General features: G+C 43.2%; 1 protein-coding gene across 4 annotated transcripts in view; it reads left to right on the top strand.

The window, feature by feature from the left end:
- The window catches only part of DUSP12 (dual specificity phosphatase 12), a 99833-nt gene that overhangs the window by 20353 nt on the left and 52926 nt on the right, over positions 1–26554 (top strand). For all 4 annotated transcript variants that reach the window (XM_069737207.1, XM_069737206.1, XM_069737205.1 and 1 more), the window contains exons 2-3: positions 4069–4358; positions 24179–24292. In XM_069737207.1, coding sequence (XP_069593308.1) covers positions 4102–4358; positions 24179–24292 — 371 coding nt within the window. In that variant the 5' untranslated portion in view covers positions 4069–4101. The remainder of the gene's footprint in view (positions 1–4068; positions 4359–24178; positions 24293–26554) is intronic.

The raw sequence follows: 26554 nt of genomic DNA, 5'->3' as shown, positions 1-26554 counted from the left end.
ATACTGCCGAACAAAAAGTGGAAAAGATGGATATAAATAACCATAGTACCGCTGAAAACGTCATCTTGTCCTGCAAAAAAACGAGAATCCGTCATCCGTGAAGAAATAAAAGTTACAGTCCTCAGAATAAAGCGATGCAAAAATAATTATTTTTTATATAAAATATTTATCGTATAAAAGCGCCAAAACATAAAAAAATGATATAAATGAGGTATCACTAATCGTACTGGCCGGAAGAATAAAACGGCTTTATCACTTTTACCCAACGTTGAACGGTATAAACGCCTCCCCCAAAAGAAATTCATGAATAGCTGGTTTTTGGTCATTCTGCCTCACAAAAATCGGAATAAAAAGCGATCAAAAAATGTCACGTGCCCGAAAATGGTTCCAATAAAAATGTCAACTCGCAAAAAACAAGACCTCACATGACTCTGTGGACCAAAATATGGAAAAATAGCTCTCAAAATGTGGAGACGCAAAAACTATTTTTTGCAATAAAAAGTGTCTTTTAGTCTGTGACAGCTGCCAATCATAAAAATCCGCTAAAATACCTGCTATGAAAGTAAATCAAACCCCCCTTCATCACCTCCATAGTTAGGGAAAAATAATGATATTAAAAAAATGTATTTATTTCCATTTTCCCATTAGGGTTGGGGCTACAGTTACGCTTGGGGCTAAAGTTAGGGTTAGGGTTTGGATTACATTTACGGTTGAGATGGTGTGTCAGGGGTAGGGGTGTGGTAAGGGATGGGATTAGGGTTAGGGGTGTGTTTGGGTTAGGGTTTCAGTTAGAATTGGGGGTTTCCACTGTTTAGGCTACTTTCACACTAGCGTCGTGCACTGCACGTTGCTATGCGTCGTTTTGTAGAAAAAACGCATCCTGCAAAAGTTCTTGCAGGATGCGTTTTTTCTCAATTGACTTGCATTAGCGTCGCATTGCGACGCTTTGCCACACGTCGCAACCATCGTGCGACGGTTGCGCCGTGTTGTGGCGGATCATCGGCAGCAAAAAACGTTACATGTAACATGTTTTTTGCAGTGCTGTGTCCGCCATTTCCGACCGCGCATGCGCGGCCGGAACTCCACCCCCACCTCTCCGCAACTCAATGGGGCAGCGGATGTGCTGGAAAAATGCATCCGCTGCCCCCGTTGTGCGGCGCATTCACTGCTAGCGTCGGTACAACGCTAGTGTGAAAGTAGCCTTAGGCACATCAGGGGCTCTCCAAACGCGATATGGCATCCCATCTCAATTCCAGCCAATTCTGCGTTGAAAAACTAAACCAGTGCTTCTTCCCTTCCGAGTTCTCCTGTGCGCCCAAATGGGTTTACCCCAACATATAGGATATCAGCATACTCAGGACAAATTGGACAACAACTTTTGGGGTCCAATTTCTCAGTTACCCTTGGGAAAATAAAAATTTGGAGGCTAAAAAAATCATTTTTGTGGGGAAAAAATGATTTTTTATATTCACGGCTCTGCGTTATAAACTGTAGTGAAACACATGGGTGGTTCAAAGTTCTCACAACACATCTAGATAAGTTCCTTGGGGAGTCTAGTTTCCAACATGTCACTTGTGGGGGATTCTACTGTTTAGGTACATCAGGGGTTCTGCAAACGCAATGTGACGCCTGCAGACCATTCCATCTAAGTCTGCATTCCAAATGGCGCTCCTTCCCTTCCGAGCTCTGCCATGCGCCCAAACGGTGGTTCCCCCCCACATATGGGGTATCAGTGTACTCAGGACAAATTGAACAACAACTACAGTTATAAACTGTAGTGAAACACTTGGGGGTTCAAAGTTCTCACAACACATTTAGATAAGTTCCTTAGGGGGTCTACTTTCCAAAATGGTGTCACTTGTGGGAGGTTTCAATGTTTAGGCACATCAGGGGCTCTCCAAACGTGACATGGCGTCCCATCTCAATTCCAGTCAATTTTTGCATTGAAATGTCAAATGGTGCTCTTTCCCTTCCAAGCTCTGCCATGCGCCCAAACAGCGGTTTACCCCCACATCGGGTATTAGCATACTCGGGACAAATTGTACAACAACTTTTAGGGTCCAATTTCTTCTGTTACCCTTAGGAAAATAAAAAAATTGGTGTTGAAAAGAACATTTTTGTGAAAAAATGATTTTTTATTTTTACGGCTCTACATTATAAAACTTCTGTGAAGCACTTGGTGGTTGAAAGTGCTCACCACACATCTAGTTAAGTTCCTCAGGGGTACTAGTTTCCAAAATGGTGTCACTTGTGGCGGATTTCAATGTTTAGACACATCAGGGGCTCTCCAAACGCAACATGGCGTCCCATCTCAATTCCAGCCAATTTTGCACTCCTTCCCTTCCGAGCTCTGTCATGCGCCCAAACAGTGGTTTACCCCCACATATCAGGTATCAGCGTACTCGGGACAAATTGTACAACAACTTTTTGGGGTCCAATTTATCCTCTTAACCCTTGGTAAAATAAAACAAATTGGAGCTGAAGTAAATTTTATGTGAAAAAAAGTTAATGTTCATTTTTTTTTTTTTTTAAACATTCCAAAAATTCCTGCGAAACACCTGAAGGGTTAATAAACTTCTTGATTGTGGTTTTGAGCACGTTGAGGGGTGCAGTTTTTAGAATGGTGTCACACTTGGTTATTTTCTTTCATATAGACGCCTCAAAGTGACTTCAAATGAGATGTGGTCCCTAAAAAAAAAATGGTGTTGTACAAATGAGAAATTGCTGGTCAACTTTTAACCTTTATAACTCCTAACAAAAACAAAATTTTGGTTCCAAAATTGTGCTGATGTAAAGTAGACATGTGGGAAATGTTACTTATTAAGTATTTTGTGTGACATATCTCTGTGATTTAAGGGCATAAAAATTCAAAGTTGGAAAATTACGAAAATTTTTGCTAAATTTCCGTTTTTTTTCACAAATAAACGCAGAGAATATCAAAGAAATTTGTCCACTGTCATGAAGTACAATATGTCACGAGAAAACAATGTCAGAATCACTGGGATCTGTTGACGCGTTCAAGAGTTATAACCTCATAAAGGGACAGTGGCTAGAATTGTAAATATTGGCCTGGTCATTAAACCACCCTTGGGGGTAAAGGGGTTAATGCAAGTAGTAGGGGTGCTACAGTAGCACAGGACACTCTCGAATAGCCTTTCAACACAAGAAAAAAGAGCAAAAAACATCCCAGATAAAATCAGACATAACAAAGTAGCCACAAAAAAATTCATAAACAAAGTGGAATAGCTGATATCACAGGTGTAACACCCAGAGAACCGCCTATATTAAGGTGGATGGGAGGACTGAAAAAACACTACATCAGAAAATGTCGGTACAATAAGTATGAAGTGAAATCACACTAGATCAATTTATCACTGGCATGAGAAATCATGCTGTTCAAAGTAGCAGCTCCAAATGCTATATACAAAAACACAGTATCAAAATGTAAAATGCTGCAAATAGGGAACAGTGGAGAGCAGAATGACAATCAGACCAGTTCCAATGAAACACGGCAAAAAAAACAAGTGTGTATCGCCTTAAAAATCCATTTGCATTTCTGAGGGTGCTAAATAAAGCCCTCACCCATAGTCTCCACTGCGGCCCCAACGCACGATTGTGCCGATGGGAGCAGACAGAAAGTGCACTCCCTCTACCATACTCCTTGATGTCGCTGTGATTTCTATGCATGCCCCTGATCCCTTGTTAGAGGAACAGCAAGGGAGTTATGTTGCACGACTCGTTTAAAGGGTTGATTGTGACTTGTAGGATCACTACTTCCAACAGGTGGCGCTATAGAGTTTGTCCTCTTTTTCTCAGAAGAGGCAATTTGCATATTATGTTAACTAACTCAAGGGAATTGGGCAATGCTGCCATACCATGCACCTCCACTAAGAAAAGTACTAAGCAGGTCGCACCTTGTAGATGGGATCAGCCCCTAAGGATTATGGAAGTGCCGGGTTTGTACATACATATCCATAGAAGCCTGTAAAAATGCAAATGTGAACAGAAATGTATTCCTAAATTGTGTGACTCAAATTATATTTTATTTACCGTATTTATTTTTTGCAGGATAATCTTTTTCAGCTGAACTGTAACTACAAGATGATTTGTGTTCTGCCAGGCCTGTACATTGGCAGCGTCAGTGCTGCCACAGATGTACCGTCCTTGCAGGGTGCTGGCATTTCTCACATACTGACCGTAGACAGCACAGAGCAATGTGACCAACAAGGCTCATTTCAGAAGAAGTTTATTCATCTTTTGGATGATTCCAGTGCCGATCTTCTAAGCCATTTACCGGAGTGTTTAGAGTTTTTAAAAGATGCTCTTAAATATCCAGGATCATGTGCGCTGGTGCATTGGTAAGTGGCAGAAATGTTCAAATACCCTTCAGTAATTGCTCGTAACGGTACTGGGGTTTTCCGGAGTAGCCCACTTTCTGTAAATGTACATACATTCTACTACTTTTCTCTGCTGAATGTTTGCTGGCTCCTCCATGGTCCTGTGTGATGACGTGTCCTTAACATGTAACCTGCCTGTGTTCATGTTCTTCTAAGTATATTAACCCCTTCCCGACCTGTGGCACAGTGTATGCATCATGAGTAGGTGCCGATCTGACCTGTGACGCATATGCTATGTCACAGAATGATCGCGTTCCTGTAGATCGGGTGAAAGCGTTAGTTAACCCTTAGTTAACTCAAATTTCACCCGAACTGCAGGGACAGGGGGAGTGGTACTTCAGCCACGGGGGGCGATCTGCCGCCGCTGTCAGTCTTTCTTCCCCTCCGTTCTGTCCTCCGCTGCCCTCCTCTCCCCTCCGCACCCCCCCCCCACGTCGTCCCCTCTGCCCTCTCCCGATGTCCTATCCAACCCCCCCATACTTATATGTACCGAGTCCCGGTGTCCCTCCGTCTTCTCCTATGGGCACCGCCATCTTCCAAAATGGCCGGCCAGCAGATTCATTCCAGGTACATTTTGATCACTGTGATAGAACCTATCACCGTGATCAAAATAAAAAAAATAGTAAATAAACCCCCTCTTTATCACCCCCATAGGTAGGGAACATAATAAAATAATGAAAATATATTTATTTTTATTTTTCCACTAGGGTTAGGGTTATAGTTAGGGTTAGGTTTGCAATTAGGGTTAGATTTAGGGTTAGAATTAAGCTATGTGCACACGGTGCGGATTTGGCTGCGGATCGGCAGCGGATTGGCCGCTGCGGATTCGTAGCAGTTTTCCATCACGTTTACAGTACTATGTAAACCTATGGAAAACCAAATCCACTGTGCCCATGGTGCAGAAAATACCGCTCTGTATTTTCCGCAGCATTGTCAATTCTTTGTGTGGATTCCGCAGCGTTTTACACCTGTTCCTGTATAGGAATCAGGTGAAATCCGCACAAAAAACACTGGAAATCCGCATTAAATCCGCAGGTAAAACACACTGTGTTTTACCTGCGGATTTTTCAAAAACAGTGCGGAAAAATCCGCACACAAATCCGCAACGTGGGCACATATCCTTAGGGTTATGGTTGGAATTAGAGTTAGGGCTGGAATTAGGGTTAAGATTAGGGTTAGGGTTAGGCTTGTGGTTAGGGTTATGGTTAGGATTAGGTTTAGGGGTGTGTTGCGGTTAGGGTTTAGGTTAGGGTTGGGATTAGGGTTAGGGATGTGTTGGGGTTAGGGTTGTGGTTAGAGGGGTGTTGGGGTTAGGGTTGTGATTAGGGTCATGGTTAGGATTAGGGTTAGGGGTGTGTTGGAGTTAGTGTTGGAGTTAGAATTGAGGGGTATCCACTGTTTAGGTACATCAGGGGGTTTCCAAACGCGACATGGCGCCACCATTGATTCCAGCCAATCTTGCGTTCAAAAAGTCAAATGGTGCTCCCTCCCTTCCGAGCCCCGACGTGCGCCCAAACAGGGGTTTACCCAAACATATGGGGCATAAGCGTACTCAGGAAAAATTGCACAACAACTTTGGGGGTCTAATTTCTCCTGTTACCCATGGGATAATAACAAAATGGGGGCTAAAAAACGTATTTTTGTGTGAAAAAATGACACCCGCAGAGCATTCCATCAAAGTCTGCATTTCAAAAGTCACTACTTCCCTTCTGAGCCCCGACGTGTGCCCAAACAGTGGTTTACCTCCACACATGGGGTATCAGCGTACTCAGGAGAAACTGAACAACAACTTTTGGGGTCCAATTTCTCCTATAACCCTTGGGAAAATAAAAAATTCTGGGCTAAATAATTATTTTTGAGGAAAGAAAATGTATTTATTATTTTCACGGCTCTGCGTTATAAATTTCTAGGAAGCACTTGGGGGTTCAAAGTGCTCACCACACATCTAGATAAGTTCCTTGGGGGGTCTAGTTTCTAATATGGGGTAACTTGTGGGGGGTTTCTACTGTTTAGGCACATCAGGGGCTCTGCAAACGCAACGTGACGTCCCTAGACCATTCCATCAAAGTCTGCATTTCAAAACGTCACTACTTCCCTTCCGAGCCCCGATGTGTGCCCAAACAGTGGTTCCCCCAACATATGGGGTATCAGCATACTCAGGACAAACTGGACAACAACTTTTGGGGTCCAATTTCTCCTGTTACCCTTGTGAAAATAAATTGCGGGCGAAAAAATTTTTGAGGAAAGAAAAATTATTTTTTTATTTTCACGGCTCTGCGTTATAAACTTCTGTGAGGCACTTGGGGGTCAAAGTGCTCACCACACATCTAGAAAAGTTCCTTGGGGGGTCTAGTTTCCAATATGGGGGTAATTGTGGGGGAGCTCCAATGTTTAGGCACACAGGGGCTCTCCAAACGCGACATGGTGTCCGCTAATGATTGGAGCTAATTTTTCATTCAAAAAGTCAAGTCGCTCCTTCCCTTCCGAGCTCTGGTGTGCGCCCAAACAGTGGTTTACCCCCACATATGAGGTATCGGTGTACTCAGGAGAAATTGACCAACAAATTTTAGGATCCTGTTATGAACAGGTGATTCAGAACCACAATGGACCTAGTGGTTAAGAGCACACAAAGTGACCTGATAGTTACTAACATAGGACGAGCTCTGAGACGTGGGAACTCTGCTGACCGCAATCCCTAATCCTATCATACCACACTAGAGGTAGCCGTGGATTGCGCCTAACGCTCCCTATGCAACTCGGCACAGCCTGAGAAACTAACTAGCCCTGAAGATAGAAAAATAAGCCTACCTTGCCTCAGAGAAATTCCCCAAAGGAAAAGGCAGCCCTCCACATATAATGACTGTGAGTTAAGATGAAAATACAAACACAGAGATGAAATAGATTTTAGCAAAGTGAGGCCCGACTTACTGAATAGACCGAGGATAGGAAAGATAGCTTTGCGGTCAGCACAAAAACCTACAAACAACCACGCAGAGGGGCAAAAAGACCCTCCGCACCGACTAACGGTACGAAGGTGCTCCCTCTGCGTCTCAGAGCTTCCAGCAAGCAAGAAAAATCAATATAGCAAGCTGGACAGAAAATATAGCAAACAAAAGTAACACAAGCAGAACTTAGCTTATGCAGGGCAGACAGGCCACAAGAACAATCCAGGAGAGAGCCAGACCCATACTGGAACATTGACTGAAGGCCAGGAACAAAGAATTAGGTGGAGTTAAATAGAGCAGCACCTAACGACTTAACCTCGTCACCTGAGGAAGGAAACTCAGAAGCCGCAGCCCCACTCACATCCACCAAAGGAAGCCCACAGACAGAACCAGCCGAAGTACCACTCATGACCACAGGAGGGAGCCCGAGCACAGAATTCACAACAGGATCCATTTTATCCTGTTGCCCATGTGAAAATGAGGCTAAAAGAAATTTTTTGTGAAAAAAAAAAAGTACTTTTTCATTTTTACGGATCAATTTGTGAAGCACCTGAGTTTAAAGTGCTCACTATGCATCTCGATAACGTCCTTGGGGTCTAGTTTCCAAAATGCGGTCACTTGTGGGGGAACTCCAATGTTTAGGCACACAGGGGCTCTCTAAACACGACATGGTGTCCGTTATCGATTGGAGATAATTTTTCATTCAAAAAGTCAAATGGCGCTCCTTCCCTTCCGTGCCCTGTCGTGCGCCCAAGCAGTGGTTCCCTCCCACATAAGGGGTATTTGCGTACTCAGGACAAATTGGACAACAACTTTCGGGGTCCAGTTTCTCCTTTTACCCTTGGGAAAATAAAAAAAATTGTTGCTTTAAAGATAATTTTTAGGACTAAAAAGTTAAATGTTCATTTTTTCCTTCCATGTTGCTTCTGCTGCTGTGAAGCACCTGAAGGGTTAATAAACTTCTTGAATGTGGTTTTGAGCACCTTGAGGGGTGCAGTTTTTAGAATGGTGTCACTGTTGGGTATTTTCAGCCATATAGACCCCTCAAACTGACTTCAAATGTGAGGTGGTGCCTGAAAAAAAAATGGTTTTGTAAATTTTGTTGTAAAAATGACAAATCGCTGGTCAAATTTTAACCCTTATAACTTCCTAGCAAAAAAAAATGTTGTTTCCAAAATTGTGCTGATGTAAAGTAGACATGTGGGAAATGTTACTTATTAAGTATTTTATGTCACATAACTCTAGTTTAACAGAATAAAAATTAAACATTGTCATCAAATTTCCATTTTTTTCACAAATGCTAAAATTATCGACCTAAATTTATCACTAACATGAAATGAAGCCCAATATGTCATGAAAAAACAATCTCAGAACCGCTAGGATCCGTTGAAGCGTTCCTGAGTTATTACTGGTCAGAATTGCAAAAAATGGCCAGGTCATTAAGGTCAAAATAGGCTGGGTCATGAAAGGGTTAATGGTTAAAACATTTTGGCTCCAATTCCTCAAAGTGTTCATGCCAGAAAACTGGTGTAAAAAACACTAAGGCTGTGTGCACACGATGCAGATTTGGTGCAGAAAAATCTGCTGCAGTTCTGCACTAAATCTGCATCTCCTGGCAGAATCTGCAGGTGCGTTTTTGATGCGTTTTTGATGCGTTTTTGATGCGTTTATGTGCACAAATCTGCACAAAAAACCGCATCAAAAACGCATCAAAAACGCACCTGCAGATTTCTATTATGGAGGGGTGCAGAAACGCTGCAGAACTGCACAAAAGAAGTGACATGCACTTCTTTGAAATCTGCAGCGTTTCTGCGCAGATTTTTCTGCACCATGTGCATAGCCTTTTTTTTTTTTCACATTGATTTACATTGCACTGTAATCACAGTGCAGTTCTGCAGCGTTTCTGCTGCAGAAAAATCTGCTGCAGTTCTGCACTAAATCTGCATCGTGTGCACATACCCTTAGGCTTCGTTCACACTGGGCATTTTTGCTGCTTTATTATGCACTTTAATATTAATTTTCAGCTGCGTTTTACAGAACCAGCAAAGCCTATGAGATTTCACAAATCTCATACACACACATTGTTTCTTTGTCCTCAGTATTTTGCGCTATGCATGGTTTTTTTGGACATAGAGCACGTCACTTTCAGCGTTTTTTCAAGTTTCACCCATTGACTTTGAATGGGTGGTAAAAAAAACACACCAAAAACACAGCTGTCATGTTTTGCAGTGTTTTTTGTGGAAAAACCTAATTCTTTGCAATGGGACTTTTTTCTCAATAGTTAACTTTATCAGCATGCACAAAAGACAAATCTAGTATGCTAAGGGTATGTGCACACGTTGCTGCGGATCCACAGAGTTTTTTGCGGTGCAGGAACACTGCAGATCCGCAATTGAATTACAGTACAATGTAAATCAGTGAGAAAAAAAAAAGCTGTGTACATGGTGAGGAAAATTCAGTGCAGAAACGCTGCGGATTAAAAGAAGTAGCACGTCACTTCTTTTTTGCGGATCTGCAGCGTTTCCATTATAGAAATCTGCAGTGGTAAAAAACGTAAAAAATCCGCAGCAAAACCACACCAAAAACACTGCGGATCCACACAAAAAACGCGACAAATCCGCAGCTGCGTTTTCTGGCAAGATATACAGAATCTGCACCAGAAATTCCTAATCCGCAACGTGTGCACATAGCCTTGAACTGCTGCAAAATCCGCAAGAAAATCCAAGGAAAACATGCTTTTTTCTGCAGTTTCTTTCCTGCCAAGAAATCAGGTTTTGCTGCTGAAAAAACAGCTAGTGTGAACTTACTCTTTAAAACACTTTCAGAAGACTTTTTGTGACTGCTCTGCTACATTGGTCAGATCTTTGGAGGGGGCAGAGCGTGGCTACGCCCAGCCATCAGATTCACCAGAAATGTTACTACAATCCCAGACAGAGCACGCCACTGATAAGATGTGCTGGATCCATTAACTGGCGCACCACCGTGGGCTTTGTGTTAGATCAACCTTCCTCCCCGACATACATTTCTAATGTGGCACCGTATGTGGCGTCATCTATTCTGCTGCCGCTGCCTCCCTCTGTAAGGTCAGCGCCTTGTTTTGTTCATCTCCAGTATGGCTGCCGCATAGGCATTGGGGACACTGTGAAATGCCTGAACCATTCCTTACCTGACTTTCTCTGCCCAGGATGGACACACCACTGTTGTCACTGGACCTGATCCATACATGGGAAGGCATAGAAGGTGGTCCATGCCTTTGTGAGGAGGGCTTTAATCCTGGTAATATTGGAGGATTTGGGTCACATGCCAGACTCGGAGGACTTTACATGTCATGCATGAGTTTCCAATCACAGATCCGTTTTCTCTCTAGGGGTACGGCATATGTCCAATGACATCTTTGGATCTCTGGAGGTGCCCAGGGGACGTCTGATTTGTAGTACCCTGGGATATTGTTATTGTGAATGAGAAATGTATAAATACCTATAGAGTGGACTGGACACCAGAAAATGGCCTCTTATCCCAGGCCCTGCAGGCGATTATGTGATCATTACAATGAAGTTGATGTGTATAGTGGTTTTATTATAATTATCAAGTAAAAAACTTTTCTTCATGAGGAGCAAAAAAAAGAAAACTATGGTAAATGAATTAGATTTTCTCATTATCGTGCAGATCTGCAGAAATAAAGTGGAGTGTCAGTTATCTTTAACCCCTTCCCGACCCATGACGCCACGTAGGCGTCATGAAAGTCGGTGCCATTCCGACCCATGACGCCTATGCGGCGTCATGGAAAGATCGCGTCCCTGCAGATCGGGTGAAAGGGTTAACTCCCATTTCACCCGATCTGCAGGGACAGGGGGAGTGGTAGTTTAGCCCAGGGGGGGTGGCTTCACCCCCTCGTGGCTACGATCGCTCTGATTGGCTGTTGAAAGTGAAACTGCCAATCAGAGCGATTTGTAATATTTCACCTATTATAACGGGTGAAATATTACAATCCAGCCATGGCCGATGCTGAAATATCATCGGCCATGGCTGGAAATACTAGTGTGCCCCCACCCCACTCCACCGATCGCCCCCCCAGCCCTCCGATCTGGCCGGTACACTGCTCCGGCTCCCCTCCGTCCAGTGCTCCGCTCCCCCCCGTGCTCTTGTCCGCTCCCCCCGTGCTCCAATCACCCCCCCGTGCTCCAATCACCCCCCCTGCACTCCGATCCACCCCCCCCGGTGCTCCGTTCCACCCCCCCGTGCTCCGTTCCAGCCCCCCCGTGCTCCGTTCCACGCCCCCCATGCTCCGTTCCACCCCTCCCGCACTCCGATTCCCCCCCCCGTGCTCCGATCCCCCCCCCCGTGGTCGCCCCCCCACCCCATCATACTTACCGATCCAGCCGGGGTCCCGTCCGTCTTCTCCCTGGGCGCCGCCATCTTCCAAAATGGCGGGCGCATGCGCAGTGCGCCCGCCGAATCTGCCGGCCGTTCCAAAGTGCATTTTGATCACTGAGATATAATCTATCTCAGTGATCAAAATAAAAAAAATAATAAATGACCCCCCCCCTTTGTCACCCCCATAGGTAGGGACAATAAAAAAATAAAGAAATTTTTTTTTTTCCACTAATGTTAGAATAGGGTTAGGGTTAGGGTTAGGGGTAGGGTTAGGGGTAGGGCTAGGGGTAGGGGTAGGGTTAGGGTTAGGGGTAGGGTTAGGGGTAGGGTTAGGGGTAGGGTTAGGGTTTCGGTATGTGCACACGTATTCTGGTCCTCTGCGGATTTTTCCGCTGCGGATTTGATAAATCCGCAGTGCTAAACCGCTGCGGATTTATGGCGGATTTACCGCGGTTTTTCTGCGCATTTCACTGCGGTTTTACAACTGCGATTTTCTATTTGAGCAGTTGTAAAACCGCTGCGGAATCCGCACAAAGAAGTGACATGCTGCGGAATGTAAACCGCTGCGTTTCCGTGCAGTTTTTCCGCAGCATGGGCACAGCGATTTTTGTTTCCCGTAGGTTTACATTGAACTGTACACTCATGGGAAACTGCTGCGGATCCGCAGCGTTTTCCGCAGCGTGTGCACATACCTTTAGAATTAGGCTATGTGCACACGGTGCGGATTTGGCTGCGGATTCGCAGCAGTGTTCAATCAGGTTTACAGTACCATGTAAACATATGAAAAACCAAATCCGCTGTGCCCATGGTGCGGAAAATACCGCGCGGAAACGCTGCGTTGTATTTTCCGCAGCATGTCAATTCTTTGTGCGGATTCCGCAGCGTTTTACACCTGTTCCTCAATAGGAATCCGCAGGTGAAATCCGCACAAAAAACACTGGAAATCCGCGGAAAATCCGCAGGTAAAACGCAGTGCCTTTTACCCGCGGATTTTTCAAAAATGGTGCGAAAATATCTCACACGAATCCGCAACGTGGGCACATAGCCTTAGGGTTAGGGTTGGAATTAGGGTTGTGGTTATGGTTAGGGGTGTGTTGGGGTTAGGGTTGTGGTTAGGGGTGTGTTGCGGTTAGGGTTGTGTTTAGGGTTATGGCTACAGTTGGGATTAGGGTTAGGGGTGTGGGGGGGTTAGTGTTGGAGGTAGAATTGAGGGGTTACCACTGTTTAGGCACATCAGGGGTCTCCAAACGCAACATGGCGCCACCATTGATTCCAGCCAATCTCGTATTCAAAAAGTCAAATGGTGCTCCCTCACTTCCGAGCCCTGACGTGTGCCCAAACAGTGGTTTACCCCCACATATGGAGTACCAGCATACTCAGGACAAACTGCGCAACAATTACTGGGGTCCAATTTCTCCTGTTACCCTTGTGAATCCAAAAAAATGCTTGCTAAAACATAATTTTTGAGGAAAGAAAAATGATTTTTTATTTTCACGGCTCTGCGTTGTAAACGTCTGTGAAGCACTTGGGGGTTCAAAGTGCTCACCACATATCTAGATAAGTTCCTTGGGGGGTCTAATTTCTAAAATGGGGTCACTTGTGGGGGTTTCTACTGTTTAGGCACACCAGGGGCTCTGCAAACGCAACGTGACACCCGCAGACCATTCCATCAAAGTCTGCATTTCAAAAGTCACTACTTCCCTTCTGAGCCCCGACGTGTGCCCAAACAGTGGTTTACCCCCACATATGGGGTATCAGCATACTCAGGAGAAACTGGACAACAACTTTTGGGGTCAAATTTCTCCTGTTACCCTTGGGAAAATAAAAAATTGCAGGCTAAAAGATCATTTTTGAGAAAATATTTTTTTTTTTTTTTCATGGCTCTGCGTTATAAACTTCTATGAAGCACTTGGGGGTTCAAAGTCCTCACCACACATCTAGATTAGTTCCTTTGGGGGTCTAGTTTCCAAAATGGTGTCATTTCTGGGGGATCTCCAATGTTTAGGCACACAGGGGCTCTCCAAACGTGACATGGTGTCCGCTAATGATTGGAGCTAATTTTCCATTTAAAAAGCCAAATGGCGTGCCATCCCTTCCGAGCCCTGCCGTGCGCCCAAACAGTGGTTTACCCCCACATATGGGGTATCTGCGTACTCAGGACAAAGAGGACAACAATATTTGGGGTCCAATTTCTCCTATTATCCTTGGCAAAATAGGAAATTCCAGGCTAAAAAAATCATTTTTGAGGAAAGAAAAATTATTTTTTATTTTCATGGCTCTGCGTTATAAACTTCTGTGAAGCACCTGGGGGTTTAAAGTGCTCAATATGCATCTAGATAAGTTCCTTGGGGGGTCTAGTTTCCAAAATGGGGTCACTTGTGGGGGAGCTCCAATGTTTAGGCACACAGGGGCTTCTCCAAACGCGACATGGTGTCCGCTAACAATTGGAGCTAATTTTCCATTCAAAAAGTCAAATGGCGCGCCTTCCCTTCCGAGCCCTGCCGAGTGCCCAAACAGTGGTTTACCCCCACATATGAGGTATCGACGTACTCGGGAGAAATTGCCCAACAAATTTTATGATCTATTTTACCCTACTGCCCATGTGAAAATGAAAAAATTGAGGCGAAAGGAATTTTTTTGTGAAAAAAAAAGTACTTTTTCATTTTTACAGATCAATTTGTGAAGCACCTGAGGGTTGAAAGTGCTCACTAGGCATTTAAATAAGTTCCTTGGGGGGTCTAGTTTCCAAAATGGGGTCACTTGTGGGGGAGCGCCAATGTTTAGGCACACAGGAGCTCTCCAAACGCGACATGGTGTCCGCTAACGATGGAAATTATTTTTCATTCAAAAAGTTAAATGGCGCTCCTTCCCTTCCGAGCCTTACCATGTGCCCAAACAGTGGTTTACCCCCACATGTGAGGTATTGGTGTACTCGGGAGAAATTGCCCAACAAATTTTATGATCCATTTTACCCTACTGCCCATGTGAAAATGAAAAAATTGAGGCTAAAAGAATTTTTTTGTGAAAAAAAAAGTACTTTTTCATATTTACGGATTAATTTGTGAAGCACCTGGGGGTTCAAAGTGCTCACTATGCATCTAGATAAGTTCCTTGGGGCGTCTAGTTTCCAAAATGGGGTCACTTGTGGGGGAGTTCCAATTTTTAGGCACACGGGGGCTCTCCAAACGTGACATGGTGTCCGCTAAAGAGTGGAGCCAATTTTTGATTCAAAAAGTCAAATGGCGCTCCTTCCCTTCCAAGCCCTGCCGTGCGCCCAAACAGTGGTTTACCCCCACATATGAGGTATCAGCGTACTCAGGACAAATTGGACAACAACTTTCGTGGTTCAGTTTCTCCTTTTACCATTGGGAAAATAAAAAAATTGTTGCTAAAAGATAATTTTTGTGACTAAAAAGTTAAATGTTCATTTTTTCCTTCCATGTTGCTTCTGCTGCTGTGAAGCACCTGAAGGGTTAATAAACTTCTTGAATGTGGTTTTGAGTACCTTGAGGGGTGCAGTTTTTAGAATGGTGTCACTTTTGGGTATTTTCAGCCATATAGACCCCTCAAACTGACTTCAAATGTGAGGTGGTCCCTAAAAAAAATGGTTTTGTAAATTTCGTTGTAAAAATGACAAATCGCTGGTCAAATTTTAACCCTTATAACTTCCTAACAAAAAAAAATTTTGTTTCCAAAATTGTGCTGATGTAAAGTAAACATGTGGGAAATGTTATTTATTAACTATTTTATGTCACATATCTCTCTGGTTTAACAGAATAAAAATTCAAAATGTGAAAATTGCGAAATTTTCAAAATTTTCGCCAAATTTCCGTTTTTATCACAAATAAACGCAGAATTTATTGACCTAAATTTACCACTAACATGAAGCCCAATATGTCACGAAAAAACAATCTCAGAACCGCTAGGATCAGTTGAAGCGTTCCTGAGTTATTACCTCATAAAGGGACACTGGTCAGAATTGCAAAAAACGGCAAGGTCTTTAAGGTCAAAATAGGCTGGGTCATGAAGGGGTTAATGGTGAGTGGTATTTAAAAACAAAGACCGGAATTACTTTTTTTGGTCATCCCAACTCTCAAAATGTCACACTTGCCCAAAAATTGGACCAATGAAGACTACATCTTATCACCTCCCAGAAAAAGCCCTGTAGACTCTAAGAATAGGCAACACAAAAACAAATGATTTTTTTTCTAGGGTATTATATGAAAGTAATAAAGTATCAATTTTGTATTTCCATAATTGTTCTAAGGCCGGGGTCACATAAGCGATGATTCTCTCATGCAAGATAATCGGATCGATTATGCTAATGCCGCTCTGTTCAGATTATCAGAATTTGAGTTGCGTGATTATGTTAATGCCGCTCTGTTCAGATTATCAGAATTTGAGTTGTGTGATTATGCTAATGACTCTCTGTTCAGATTATCAGAATTTGAGTTGTGTGATTATGCTAATGCCGCTCTGTTCAGATTATCAGAATTTGAGTTGTGTGATTATGCTAATGACGCTCTGTTCAGATTATCAGAATTTGAGGAGTGTGATTATGCTAATGACGCTCTGTTCAGATTATCAGAAATTGAGTTGAGTGTGATTATGCTAATGACGCTCTGTTCAGATTATCAGAATTTGAGTTGAATGTGATTATGCTAATGACGCTCTGTTCAGATTATCAGAATTTGAGTTGTGTGATTATGCTAATGCCGCTCTGTTCAGATTATCAGAATTTGAGTTGTGTGATTATGCTAATGCCGCTCTGTTCAGATTATCAGAATTTGAGGAGTGTGATTATGCTAATGACTCTCTGTTCAGATTATCAGAATTTGAGTTGTGTGATTATGCTAATGCCGCTCTGTTCAGATTATCAGAATTTGAGGAGTGTGATTATGCTAATGACGCTCTGTTCAGATTATCAGAATTTGAGTTGAGTGTGATTATTCTAATGTCGCTCTGTTCAGATTATCAGAATTTGAGTTGTGTGATTATGCTAATGCCGCTCTGTTCAGATTATCAGAATTTGAGTTGAATGTGATTATGCTAATGCCGCTCTGTTCAGATTATCAGAATTTGAGTTGTGTGATTATGCTAATGACGCTCTGTTCAGATTATCAGAAATTGAGTTGAGTGTGATTATGCTAATGACGCTCTGTTCAGATTATCAGAATTTGAGTTGAGTGTGATTATGCTAATGACGCTCTGTTCAGATTATCAGAATTTGAGTTGAGTGTGATTATGCTAATGCCGCTCTGTTCAGATTATCAGAATTTGAGTTGTGTGATTATGCTAATGACGCTCTGTTCAGATTGTCAGAATTTGAGTTGAATGTGATTATGCTAATGACGCTCTGTTCAGATTATCAGAATTTGAGGAGTGTGATTATGCTAATGACGCTCTGTTCAGATTATCAGAATTTGAGTTGAATGTGATTATGCTAATGACGCTCTGTTCAGATTATCAGAATTTGAGTTGAATGTGATTATGCTAATGACGCTCTGTTCAGATTATCAGAATTTGAGGAGTGTGATTATGCTAATGACGCTCTGTTCAGATTATCAGAATTTGAGTTGTGTGATTATGCTAATGACGCTCTGTTCAGATTATCAGAATTTGAGTTGAGTGTCAGTTCACTCAGGCCGGGGACACACACAACGTATAAAAAAACGGTCCGTTTTTGACGGACGAGAATCGCACAAATTTTAACAAAACAGTGATCCGTGTGCAGTGCGAGGATGCGATTTTATCGCATCAAATGATCCGTTTGACATCCGTGTGACATCCGTATGGCATCCGTATGGCGAGATTTTCTCGCAGGCTTGCAAAATGGACATATAACGGTTTTTCCACCTGAAAAAAATTTAAATCATCACCAAGAACATTATTTAATGGCCCTAAACACAGGTGTCACCCACCAATCTATGCAGTAGAGTCCCTGCTTGTGTTGGTGCACTTCGGATTGATGAGCAACATGTCTGATCGACTGACTTTCAACACCACAGAGCGTGTGCTTTTCAACTGGGTACTTTCCCAACGTTTTGGCCAGCCATACACAGTTATTGTAGATCCGAGGAGGCGGAGACGGATGTGGGTACATCCACTTATCAAACAACGTATCACTAAAGGCCATTTCAGCCGTCTGTATGCTGCTCTGAGGACTAATCCGGACAAGTTCTTCAACTATTGTCGGATGAGGATTCAAACCTTTGACATTTTGTTGGAGATTTTGCGTCCAGGGATCACGAAGAAGGACACCAGGATGCGCAAATCTATTTCAGCTGAGGAGCGCCTTATCCTTACCTTGCGGTATGCCTTAATACTAATTGACCCAATCTGTTACACATTTTTTGGTCGATCCCCCTTATTCAAATTAGATACTTAAATGGTTAAGTAACTTCAACATCATTTGTCCTTCTTTTCTTACCTTAAATTTTTGCAAAGATCAAAGCCATAGCATGTCCTTAATGTTTTTTTTTTTAGGGTTTTATTGCCCCATATAACCCTGTATTGTGTTAATTTTATATTTGAAAACAATATTCTTTTGTCTTTTAGCTTCCTTGCCACTGGCCTATCATATGCGGCCCTGCATTTAGAGTTTTTATTGGGCAAATCTACAATTTCTGGGATTGTGCGGGATACATGCACGGAAATCTAGAGAAGACTCCATCAAGAGGTGATGCCTGAACCCAAAATTGCAGACTGGTTACGTATTGCTCAAGGATTTCAGGACACATGCCAGTTTCTGCACTGTATTGGGGCTCTTGACGGAAAGCACATCCGTGTGCGTAAGCCGCCAGGTTCAGGGACCCAATTCTATAATTATAAACAGTTTTTCTCTGTAGTGCTGTTGGCCCTAGTCGACAGCAACTACAGGTTTATAATTGTAGATATTGGGGCCTATGGGAGAACTGGAGACTCTAGAGTCTTCAGTTCTTCCATTATGGGTCGGCGGCTGCGCAACAATGAATTGGATCTCCCACCCCCAAGTCACATACCAGGGGCTAATTTGGATGCGGTCCCTTACATGATGGTAGCAGATGAGGCCTTTCAATTATCAAGGAACGTCATGAGACTCTATCCACGGAGAGGCCTGGACTACCGGCGCAGAATCTTTAATTTGCGTCTTTCCCGTGCCCGCCGTCTGGTCGAGTGTTCATTCGGCATTCTCAGTGCAAAATGGCGGGTCCTTCAGTCTGCAATCCAACTGAGCGAAGGCAATGTAAATGGCGTGATTAAAGCATGTGTTGTTCTTCACAACTTTACAAGAGACCATGATTGCCCATCATCTGCTGGAGATGACATTGATTATGCAAATATTGTCTTGACCACTACACGTGTTCGTCCTTCACGTCGTCAGCCCTCTGGCCTAAAAGTTCGTGATGTTTTAACCAATTTTTTTGTGTCACCAGAGGGATCTACGGTTTGGCAAGACAATGCTGTTTTGCCTTAATTTTGATTTAGATTCTAAGTTAATAAATCACATAATTTGCTTCAGAAATTGGTGTAATATGTATCTGATGATGAAAAGATGTAAGTGTGTAAAGTTGACAAATCATGTATGTAGCTGGACCAATACATAAGACTCTGTTTTCAGAACAAATTTGTACTGCTCTGCGCATATATATATGTATTCAAAAAACATATTTCCATTCTCATATGTAATTTGAGCAAAATAAACAACACAGCTTTACATGCCATGGTCACAAAAAACTTAGGCCAACAAAAAGCCCAATTGACAGCCAAAATATAACATCAAAAACATTACAGGTTATGGTAGGTTGGGGGTGGTGATGGTGATGGCGGGTGTCCAGCATGTGCAGAACTTGGCCTGGGTGGTTGACCAACCACTCTGTCTACCTGTGTTATTGCAGATATAAATTGAGGGTGTTGCTGCAAGTTGCGATCATGTGTATGAGCTAACACTTGATGTGGAGGGTAGAAGGGCATCAAGTCCTGGGTACTGGATTGACCAATTTGGTCAGAACCCCCAATATGGCCATGTCGAACAGACACATGTTGGGACCAGCCTCCAAACATGTGTCTGTTCAAGTGGTCAGATTGGGGATGTGCTGCAAAATCATAAATACCCCTGTTTTGGGCTTGTTGTGTGCTTTGTGCAGGCTGTTGTTGTGGAGCTATAGGTTGCGGGGGTGGTGCTGACACAGTTTGTGATTGGTCCTGTGGAAGGTCTTGCACCGCCAGAAGGTTTGTAGATGACATTTGCCACCGTTCCAGATAATTAAAAATATTAGTTTGGGGGTGTTGCCGCATCTAGCAAAATTTGGATGCAACCTCTGGTCCGCAGCCTGAGCGAGCGTGGAATGGGCCGTAAATAGCGGGCAAGACTGCGGAAGTAAGCTTCCTCCCCATCGTCATTGGCAGCTCGGAACAAATAGTCCAACACCCCGGTATCAACTTGCCTCCTGGTGCCAATGTTCAAAGCCACCCTTCTGCGACGACCACGGTTTGGTCTGGTAGTAGGCTGTGGTGATGTATCCAGAGCCAATGTTGGACTGCTGCTCTGGGCTCCTTCATCAACCTCAGGATTTGCCTCCTGTGGAGCGGAAGACGCTGCTGCTGGTTGTGGTGTTGGGGGTGGGTGGTTGCTGCCTGTTGCTTGCCCAGATGGTCCAGCCATTTCTGCATCTTCAGCAACAGGGTCAGTCAGCAACTCTGAGTCAGATCCAGTCTCTCTTTCAGTCAGATTTGACTCTGTTCTGTATTTCACAAAAGATTATTTATATTAAAAAATACATACATATTCACATAATAAGATGTGTAAAATATTTGTAGACATGCATGCACTTACGGTCGTAGCTCCATCACCGGGGCAAGAAAATTTAGCCGATCGTAATAAAGGTATTTCCTTTTTTTGGGGGCTGCATCACCGCTCCGCCCAGAAAGTTGTCGTTCACGCTGGTATTGGTCCCGGCAATTCCGCCAGCGTCTATTGACATCATTGACTGCAAATATACAAAATATTCGATATAAATATCACACACAAACAGTTACAGGGTTTGCAATAACACATGGGCCCAGGAGGCTAGGGGGACATAAAATTCCTTTGGCCCTATATTAACGGACTATAGCTAAAATAAATTTAATCCATATTTGTGTCTCTTGGCAATGTTTTTGCATCTTCAACCAAGAGCATGGATGATTTACTCCCATCATAAACAAAACACATATGATGGTTTCAGGCTTATTTTTTTATCAGGAAAAAACTAATAATAAACAACATTTTTTGGTGAAGAATGGTACTTACATATTTCTTGCTGAACCTCTTGAGGTCGCTCATCAAAATCGGGGAACATGTGGCGACATATTGCCCTCCATGCTGCGTCTTTACGTGCACGGTCCGCATAATGTGCGTCGCGTTGGTCCCATAATTCGGGCCTATCATGGACCAGAGCAATGAGCATCTCCACATTAATATGCCTGGCCATGCTGCTACACAGTACACTACGTGGAGGCGTGCTTCCTGGTTTGCAATCCAGCGTGGGCCAGAAATTAGCATGCCAAAGCTTCCTGATAATGGATGATTCAATTTCCTGTCACCTGGAGAAGTCTTCCGTATTTCTCGCAATGCACACGCATGGTCCGTATGTAATCCGATTTTTTCTCGCACCCATAGACTTGCATTGGCGATTCTCGGCCGAGATACACTGACAATCGCAGCATGCTGCGATTTCACTCGGATCCGGAATACGGCCGAGAAAATATCGGATGATGGGAGCTGACCCATAGATTAACATTGGGACGAGTGCTATGCGATTTTTTAGCGCACTGCACTCGTCCGTAATACGGTCTAGTGTGACCCCGGCCTCAATCAGATTCTCACACATGCAAGAATCCAAGCACAGGTGTGGAGAAGACAGAGAACTTAATTTCTCCATTCTCTGCGTCTGCGGATGTCTGACTGCACTCTGATGACATCCGAGTGTAGTTCGATGTTTCATACACACTCATAAACTTGTAACTGTGCTCATGATTTAAATTCTGTAGCCACTCACAGCATGCTGAGAGTTTTCTCATGCAGAAATAATCGCATAACTGTACTACCCCATAGTATAGCATTGGGCCGAGTGCTATTTGATAAAACATCGGTTGGCACTCGTCCGAATTATGCATTCGTGTGAGCGATCCTTAAGCAACTGTATTAAGTTAATACTTGAAAGGCATGAAAATCTACCATTTTAATGAATGCCTTGATTGATCCATTTAGCTAAATTAATCTGTGTGTTACCAAATAGAAATACTTGGCGCAACTTGTACATTTCAAATGTCATACATGTATGATTTATGAATGCCGCCTTTGGCTGGAGTCATCCCAGCGTATGGCATCTGATGTGAGAGCATTGGATACAATATGGTGATGACCCTGGGCTCCAGCTCTGCTACTGTACTCCCATCCTGTCTCACAGAGCACAGCTGCGGAGGAGGCCGAGACGTTTCTCCATCTTCTCCGCTGTCGGCGTATATCGCTCCGCACTCGGGTGGTATCTGAGTGCTGTGCGTTGTCACTCACACACTTCTATGGGTGATAGTGAGCCGAGTCTCTCTGCCAGTCACCGCATGCTGCCATTGTTCTCGCATGCCGATTCAACATGAGAAAATAATCCCAGATGTGAGCTGCCCCATAGAGTAACACTGGGCCGAGTGCTATGTGATGTTTTGTCGCAGAGCACTGGGCTGTGCTATATGGCAGTGTGACTCCGGTCTTACTGAAGCTTCAGTTCATTACGATGTCAGTCACGAGCAGCACACAGACTGCACGCTGATAGCATCCATGTGCTGTCCTTCATTTCCACAGACCCGTAGACTGGTGTTGGTCAATTTCATCTGTAATGCGGATCAACCCCTTAGACTGTAATGGGTGCATGTTCTATTGATGAAACACGAGCATGACTTGGACGTCTCAGTGATGCTTTCTGTTGCTACTTTGTGGATTTTTGCCTGAGAGGATGGATATTTTGTTTATCTCTAGTGTTACTTGTTTCATTTTTCTCCCATATAAAGCAATTTTCATTCATAAGAACAATCATGATTGTAAGAAAAACTATATAGAAAAGAAATACCATAAATAAGAAACAATATAATAACCCATGAATAACATATGAATACCAATCCTACCAAAAAATGGATTCAAATAAGGCAAATATAATGCAATGACTTTTAGTTCATAATCAAAAAACATAATAAAAAACTTGAATTCACAACAGACTATTAAAAAAAAAAGGCGAAATATAAAAATGAGGGGAACAGGGTATGCAAGATGAAATAACATAAGGGGAAATCAATACTCAATAACGTGTATCACAGAGGGATCGGGAGATATTTGTCAAAATATTCAGTATCCGCTTGCTACAGGTGTCAAATTAATAAAATAAATCATTAGATAATAAAAAAGTGCGTAGTGCAGTCGTCCTTGTAGATATAATATTTAAGTGGAAAATATATAATATATTTAATGGGAATCTAAAAAATGCTGATCAAGACATAAATGAATAGGAGCCTCAACAAATCATGATCGCGTAAGTATCAGCCACCATCAATCCTGATCCCACAGTCATAGTCAATACAATATCATAAATACCAACCCAAATTTTGTATTTTTATATACATATTTTTTAAATTCTGTTGTGCATCCATATTTTTTTGATTATGAACTAATAGTGATTACTAGAGATGATCGAATAGCTGCATCGGTAACCCGGATACCTGGAGCGCTCCAGCTGATCAGCTGTCCGGCTCCGCAGCCGTATGTGTGGCGGCTGTGTGACAGTCACAACATGGAGGGCACAACAAACAGGTTGTGACTGACACATGGAGCTGCGGAGCCGGACAGCTGGTTATCGGGAGCGCCCCAGGTATCCGGGTTACCGATGCTGCTATTCAGATAAGCACTTATCCGAACCTATTCGATCATCCTTACTTGTTACATTATATTTGCATTGTGTAATCACAATCATGATTTTACGTCAAGTATTGCACAACTGACAGATTTGTTTTACTGGATCTTAAAGGGAATTTGTCATGTCTACAAACATTAACCTGGCCAATATTGGATTAATCATCAGGTTATTGTAACTAAACCCCAACACTTTGACCGCTTGCTCTGAAAGGCATCCGTGCCTCGTGACTTGTCAGGCAATGTGCCGGCCGTCCTTACAGTGCTGTGAGCGGAGACTGAAGCTGCACCTCTATTGCTTCAGGGAGAGTTAAAGTTCATTTTCTCCCAGCAGCCGACCTTTAAGTACCGCGGCCAGGCAGCAGTGTAACGCTAGGAACCTGCAGATTAACCCTATACCTGCAGGTTAATAGCTTTGGGAGTCCTGACAGGTTCCCTTTAACCCTAAAAACACCTTTCATTCTTCACATTACTTTGTTGGTAAAATACCGTTTCTCCCATGAATTAAACATTTCATGTTTCAGCTCCTGTTTTGTCTTTAATAGCCACGCTGGAGTAAGCCGAAGCGCTGCTGTGATCGCCGCGTACATGATGAACACCACACGGTGCACGTTTGACGAGGCTTACCAGACGCTGCAAGAGAAAAAATCTGATATTAAGTAGGTTCCACAGAACAGGTCATGATTTCTTCTTGCTTGTATATTTTTGTCTGTAGGGTTTTAATATAAATTTAGTGTTGCTTGATTTCTGTAGGTTTTATGTATCACAGTACATAGCTGCAGCAGAATGGCGCTCATTCCCCGGCCCCTTGTCCTCCTTCGTTGTATGATCTTCTAGAGCTAATTTAAGACTATATTAAAGTTCAGTTTTGATTTGGTCATTAATCAAGACTGAGTAATACCTTAAATTTGCAATTAAGGGCTCATTCAAACCAATGTAATAAATGTCATTGTGTTCTCCTTATGCAAAACTGACAGCAGATGGCACACCAATGCAAGTCAATGTGGTAGTTCACATGAGCGTTCACAGGCACGGACCAATGGTAATAAATGGCTGCCTGTAGTACTTAGATCTGTAAGCACATTCATATTCATAAAGCATAGATACATTATTATTGGCTACAACCAGTCAGTGGAGTGGATTCCTCCAATATTAATGGCTACATATGAATACCACAGGTATTCACAAACCACTCGCACATAGTGAAAATATATCAAAAGTTTTATTACACAAATTAACGACTATACACAAATAACAAAAGTAAAGTACAAAAGAGGAAAGGTCAAGTAAAGAGCGAGGTATACCTGGTAAGGGGCAAAGGTAGACGCTCACACATGTTAAAAATGGCTCCCATCTATAAACAGACTATCCGGGGTGATCTCCCGTAACAGGGGCACAAATATACACTTATGTCACAAAATGCTGCCACTGCTTACCCATGTTGTAAACTAGAGACCACCTCAGCCACCCCAGGGAGGGGGATACTGGCCATTATTGTGGTTTTCCTGATAAAGAAGTTGATTACACTTCAAAACGTGATACCTTTAGACCATGTGGTTTATTCGTAAGTTCACACTAGGTGTTTTTTCAGTATCAAAGTCTAATCTCTTGACAGTAAAGAAGCTGCAGAAAAAAAGCATGTTTTCCTTGTTTTTTCGCGGCGGTTTCGGAATTCTAGATTTGTCTCTTGTGCATGCTGATAAAGTTTAGTCTTGAAAAAAAAAGTCCTATAGAATCAGGTTTTGGCACAAAAAAACGCAACATTTTTGGTGCATTTTTCAGTGTTTTTTCACCACCCATTTAAGTCAACGGATAAAAAAAGAGCTGAGAGAGGTGACTTGCTCTATGTCCAAAAAAAACAAGTAAAGCACAAAATACTGATGGTGTAAAAACCAATGTTCCAAGGGAGGTGAAATTGCAAAAAAAGTGCAATCCCATGCGTGTTTTTTGTTTGGATTTTTTGCTAGGTTCACTAAATGCTAAAACTGACCTGCCATTGTGATTGTCCAGGTCATAACGAGTTGATAGACACCAAACATTTCTAGGTTATTTTTTATCTAAAGGCCCCTTCACATTAAGCGACGCTGCAGCGATACCGACAACGATCCGGATCGCTGCAGCGTCGCTGTTTGGTCGCTGGAGAGCTGTCACACAGACCGCTCTCCAGCGACCAACGATGCCGGTAACCAGGGTAAACATCGGGTAACTAAGCGCAGGGCCGCGCTTAGTAACCCGATGTTTACCCTGGTTACCATGCTAAAAGTAAAAAAAAACAAACACTAGATACTTACCTACAGCCGTCTGTCCTCCAGCGCTGCGCTCTGCTTCTCTGCACTCCTCCTGTACTGTCTGTGAGCCGGAAAGCAGAGCGGTGACGTCACCGCTCTGCTTTCCGGCTCACAGCCAGTACAGGAGGAGTGCAGAGCACAGCGCTGGAGGACAGACAGCGTTAGGTAAGTATCTAGTGTTTGTTTTTTTTTACTTTTAGCATGGTAACCAGGGTAAACATCGGGTTACTAAGCGCGGCCCTGCGCTTAGTTACCCGATGTTTACCCTGGTTACCAGTGAAGACATCGCTGGATCGGTGTCACACACGCCGATCCAGCGATGTCCACGGGAGATCCAGCGACGAAATAAAGTTCTGGACTTTATTCAGCGACCAACGATCTCCCAGCAGGGGCCTGATCGTTGGTCGCTGTCACACATAACGATTTCATTAACGATATCGTTGCTACGTCACAAATAGCAACGATATCGTTAACAATATCGTTATGTGTGAAGGTACCTTAAGTGTTGAAAAAAAATTCCAAACTTGGCCAAAAATACAAAATTGCGCTATTTTCTGATACCCGTAGCGTCGCCATTTTTCGCTTCTGCCTCCTGTCACCTGCTGCTCCGCCTCTCCCCCTCCCCCTTGTGGG

Source organism: Ranitomeya imitator, chromosome 8 (genome assembly GCF_032444005.1).
Source record: "Ranitomeya imitator isolate aRanImi1 chromosome 8, aRanImi1.pri, whole genome shotgun sequence".
Classification (NCBI taxonomy): Eukaryota; Metazoa; Chordata; class Amphibia; order Anura; family Dendrobatidae; genus Ranitomeya; species Ranitomeya imitator.
This window is presented reverse-complemented; position numbering and strand designations above follow the sequence as displayed.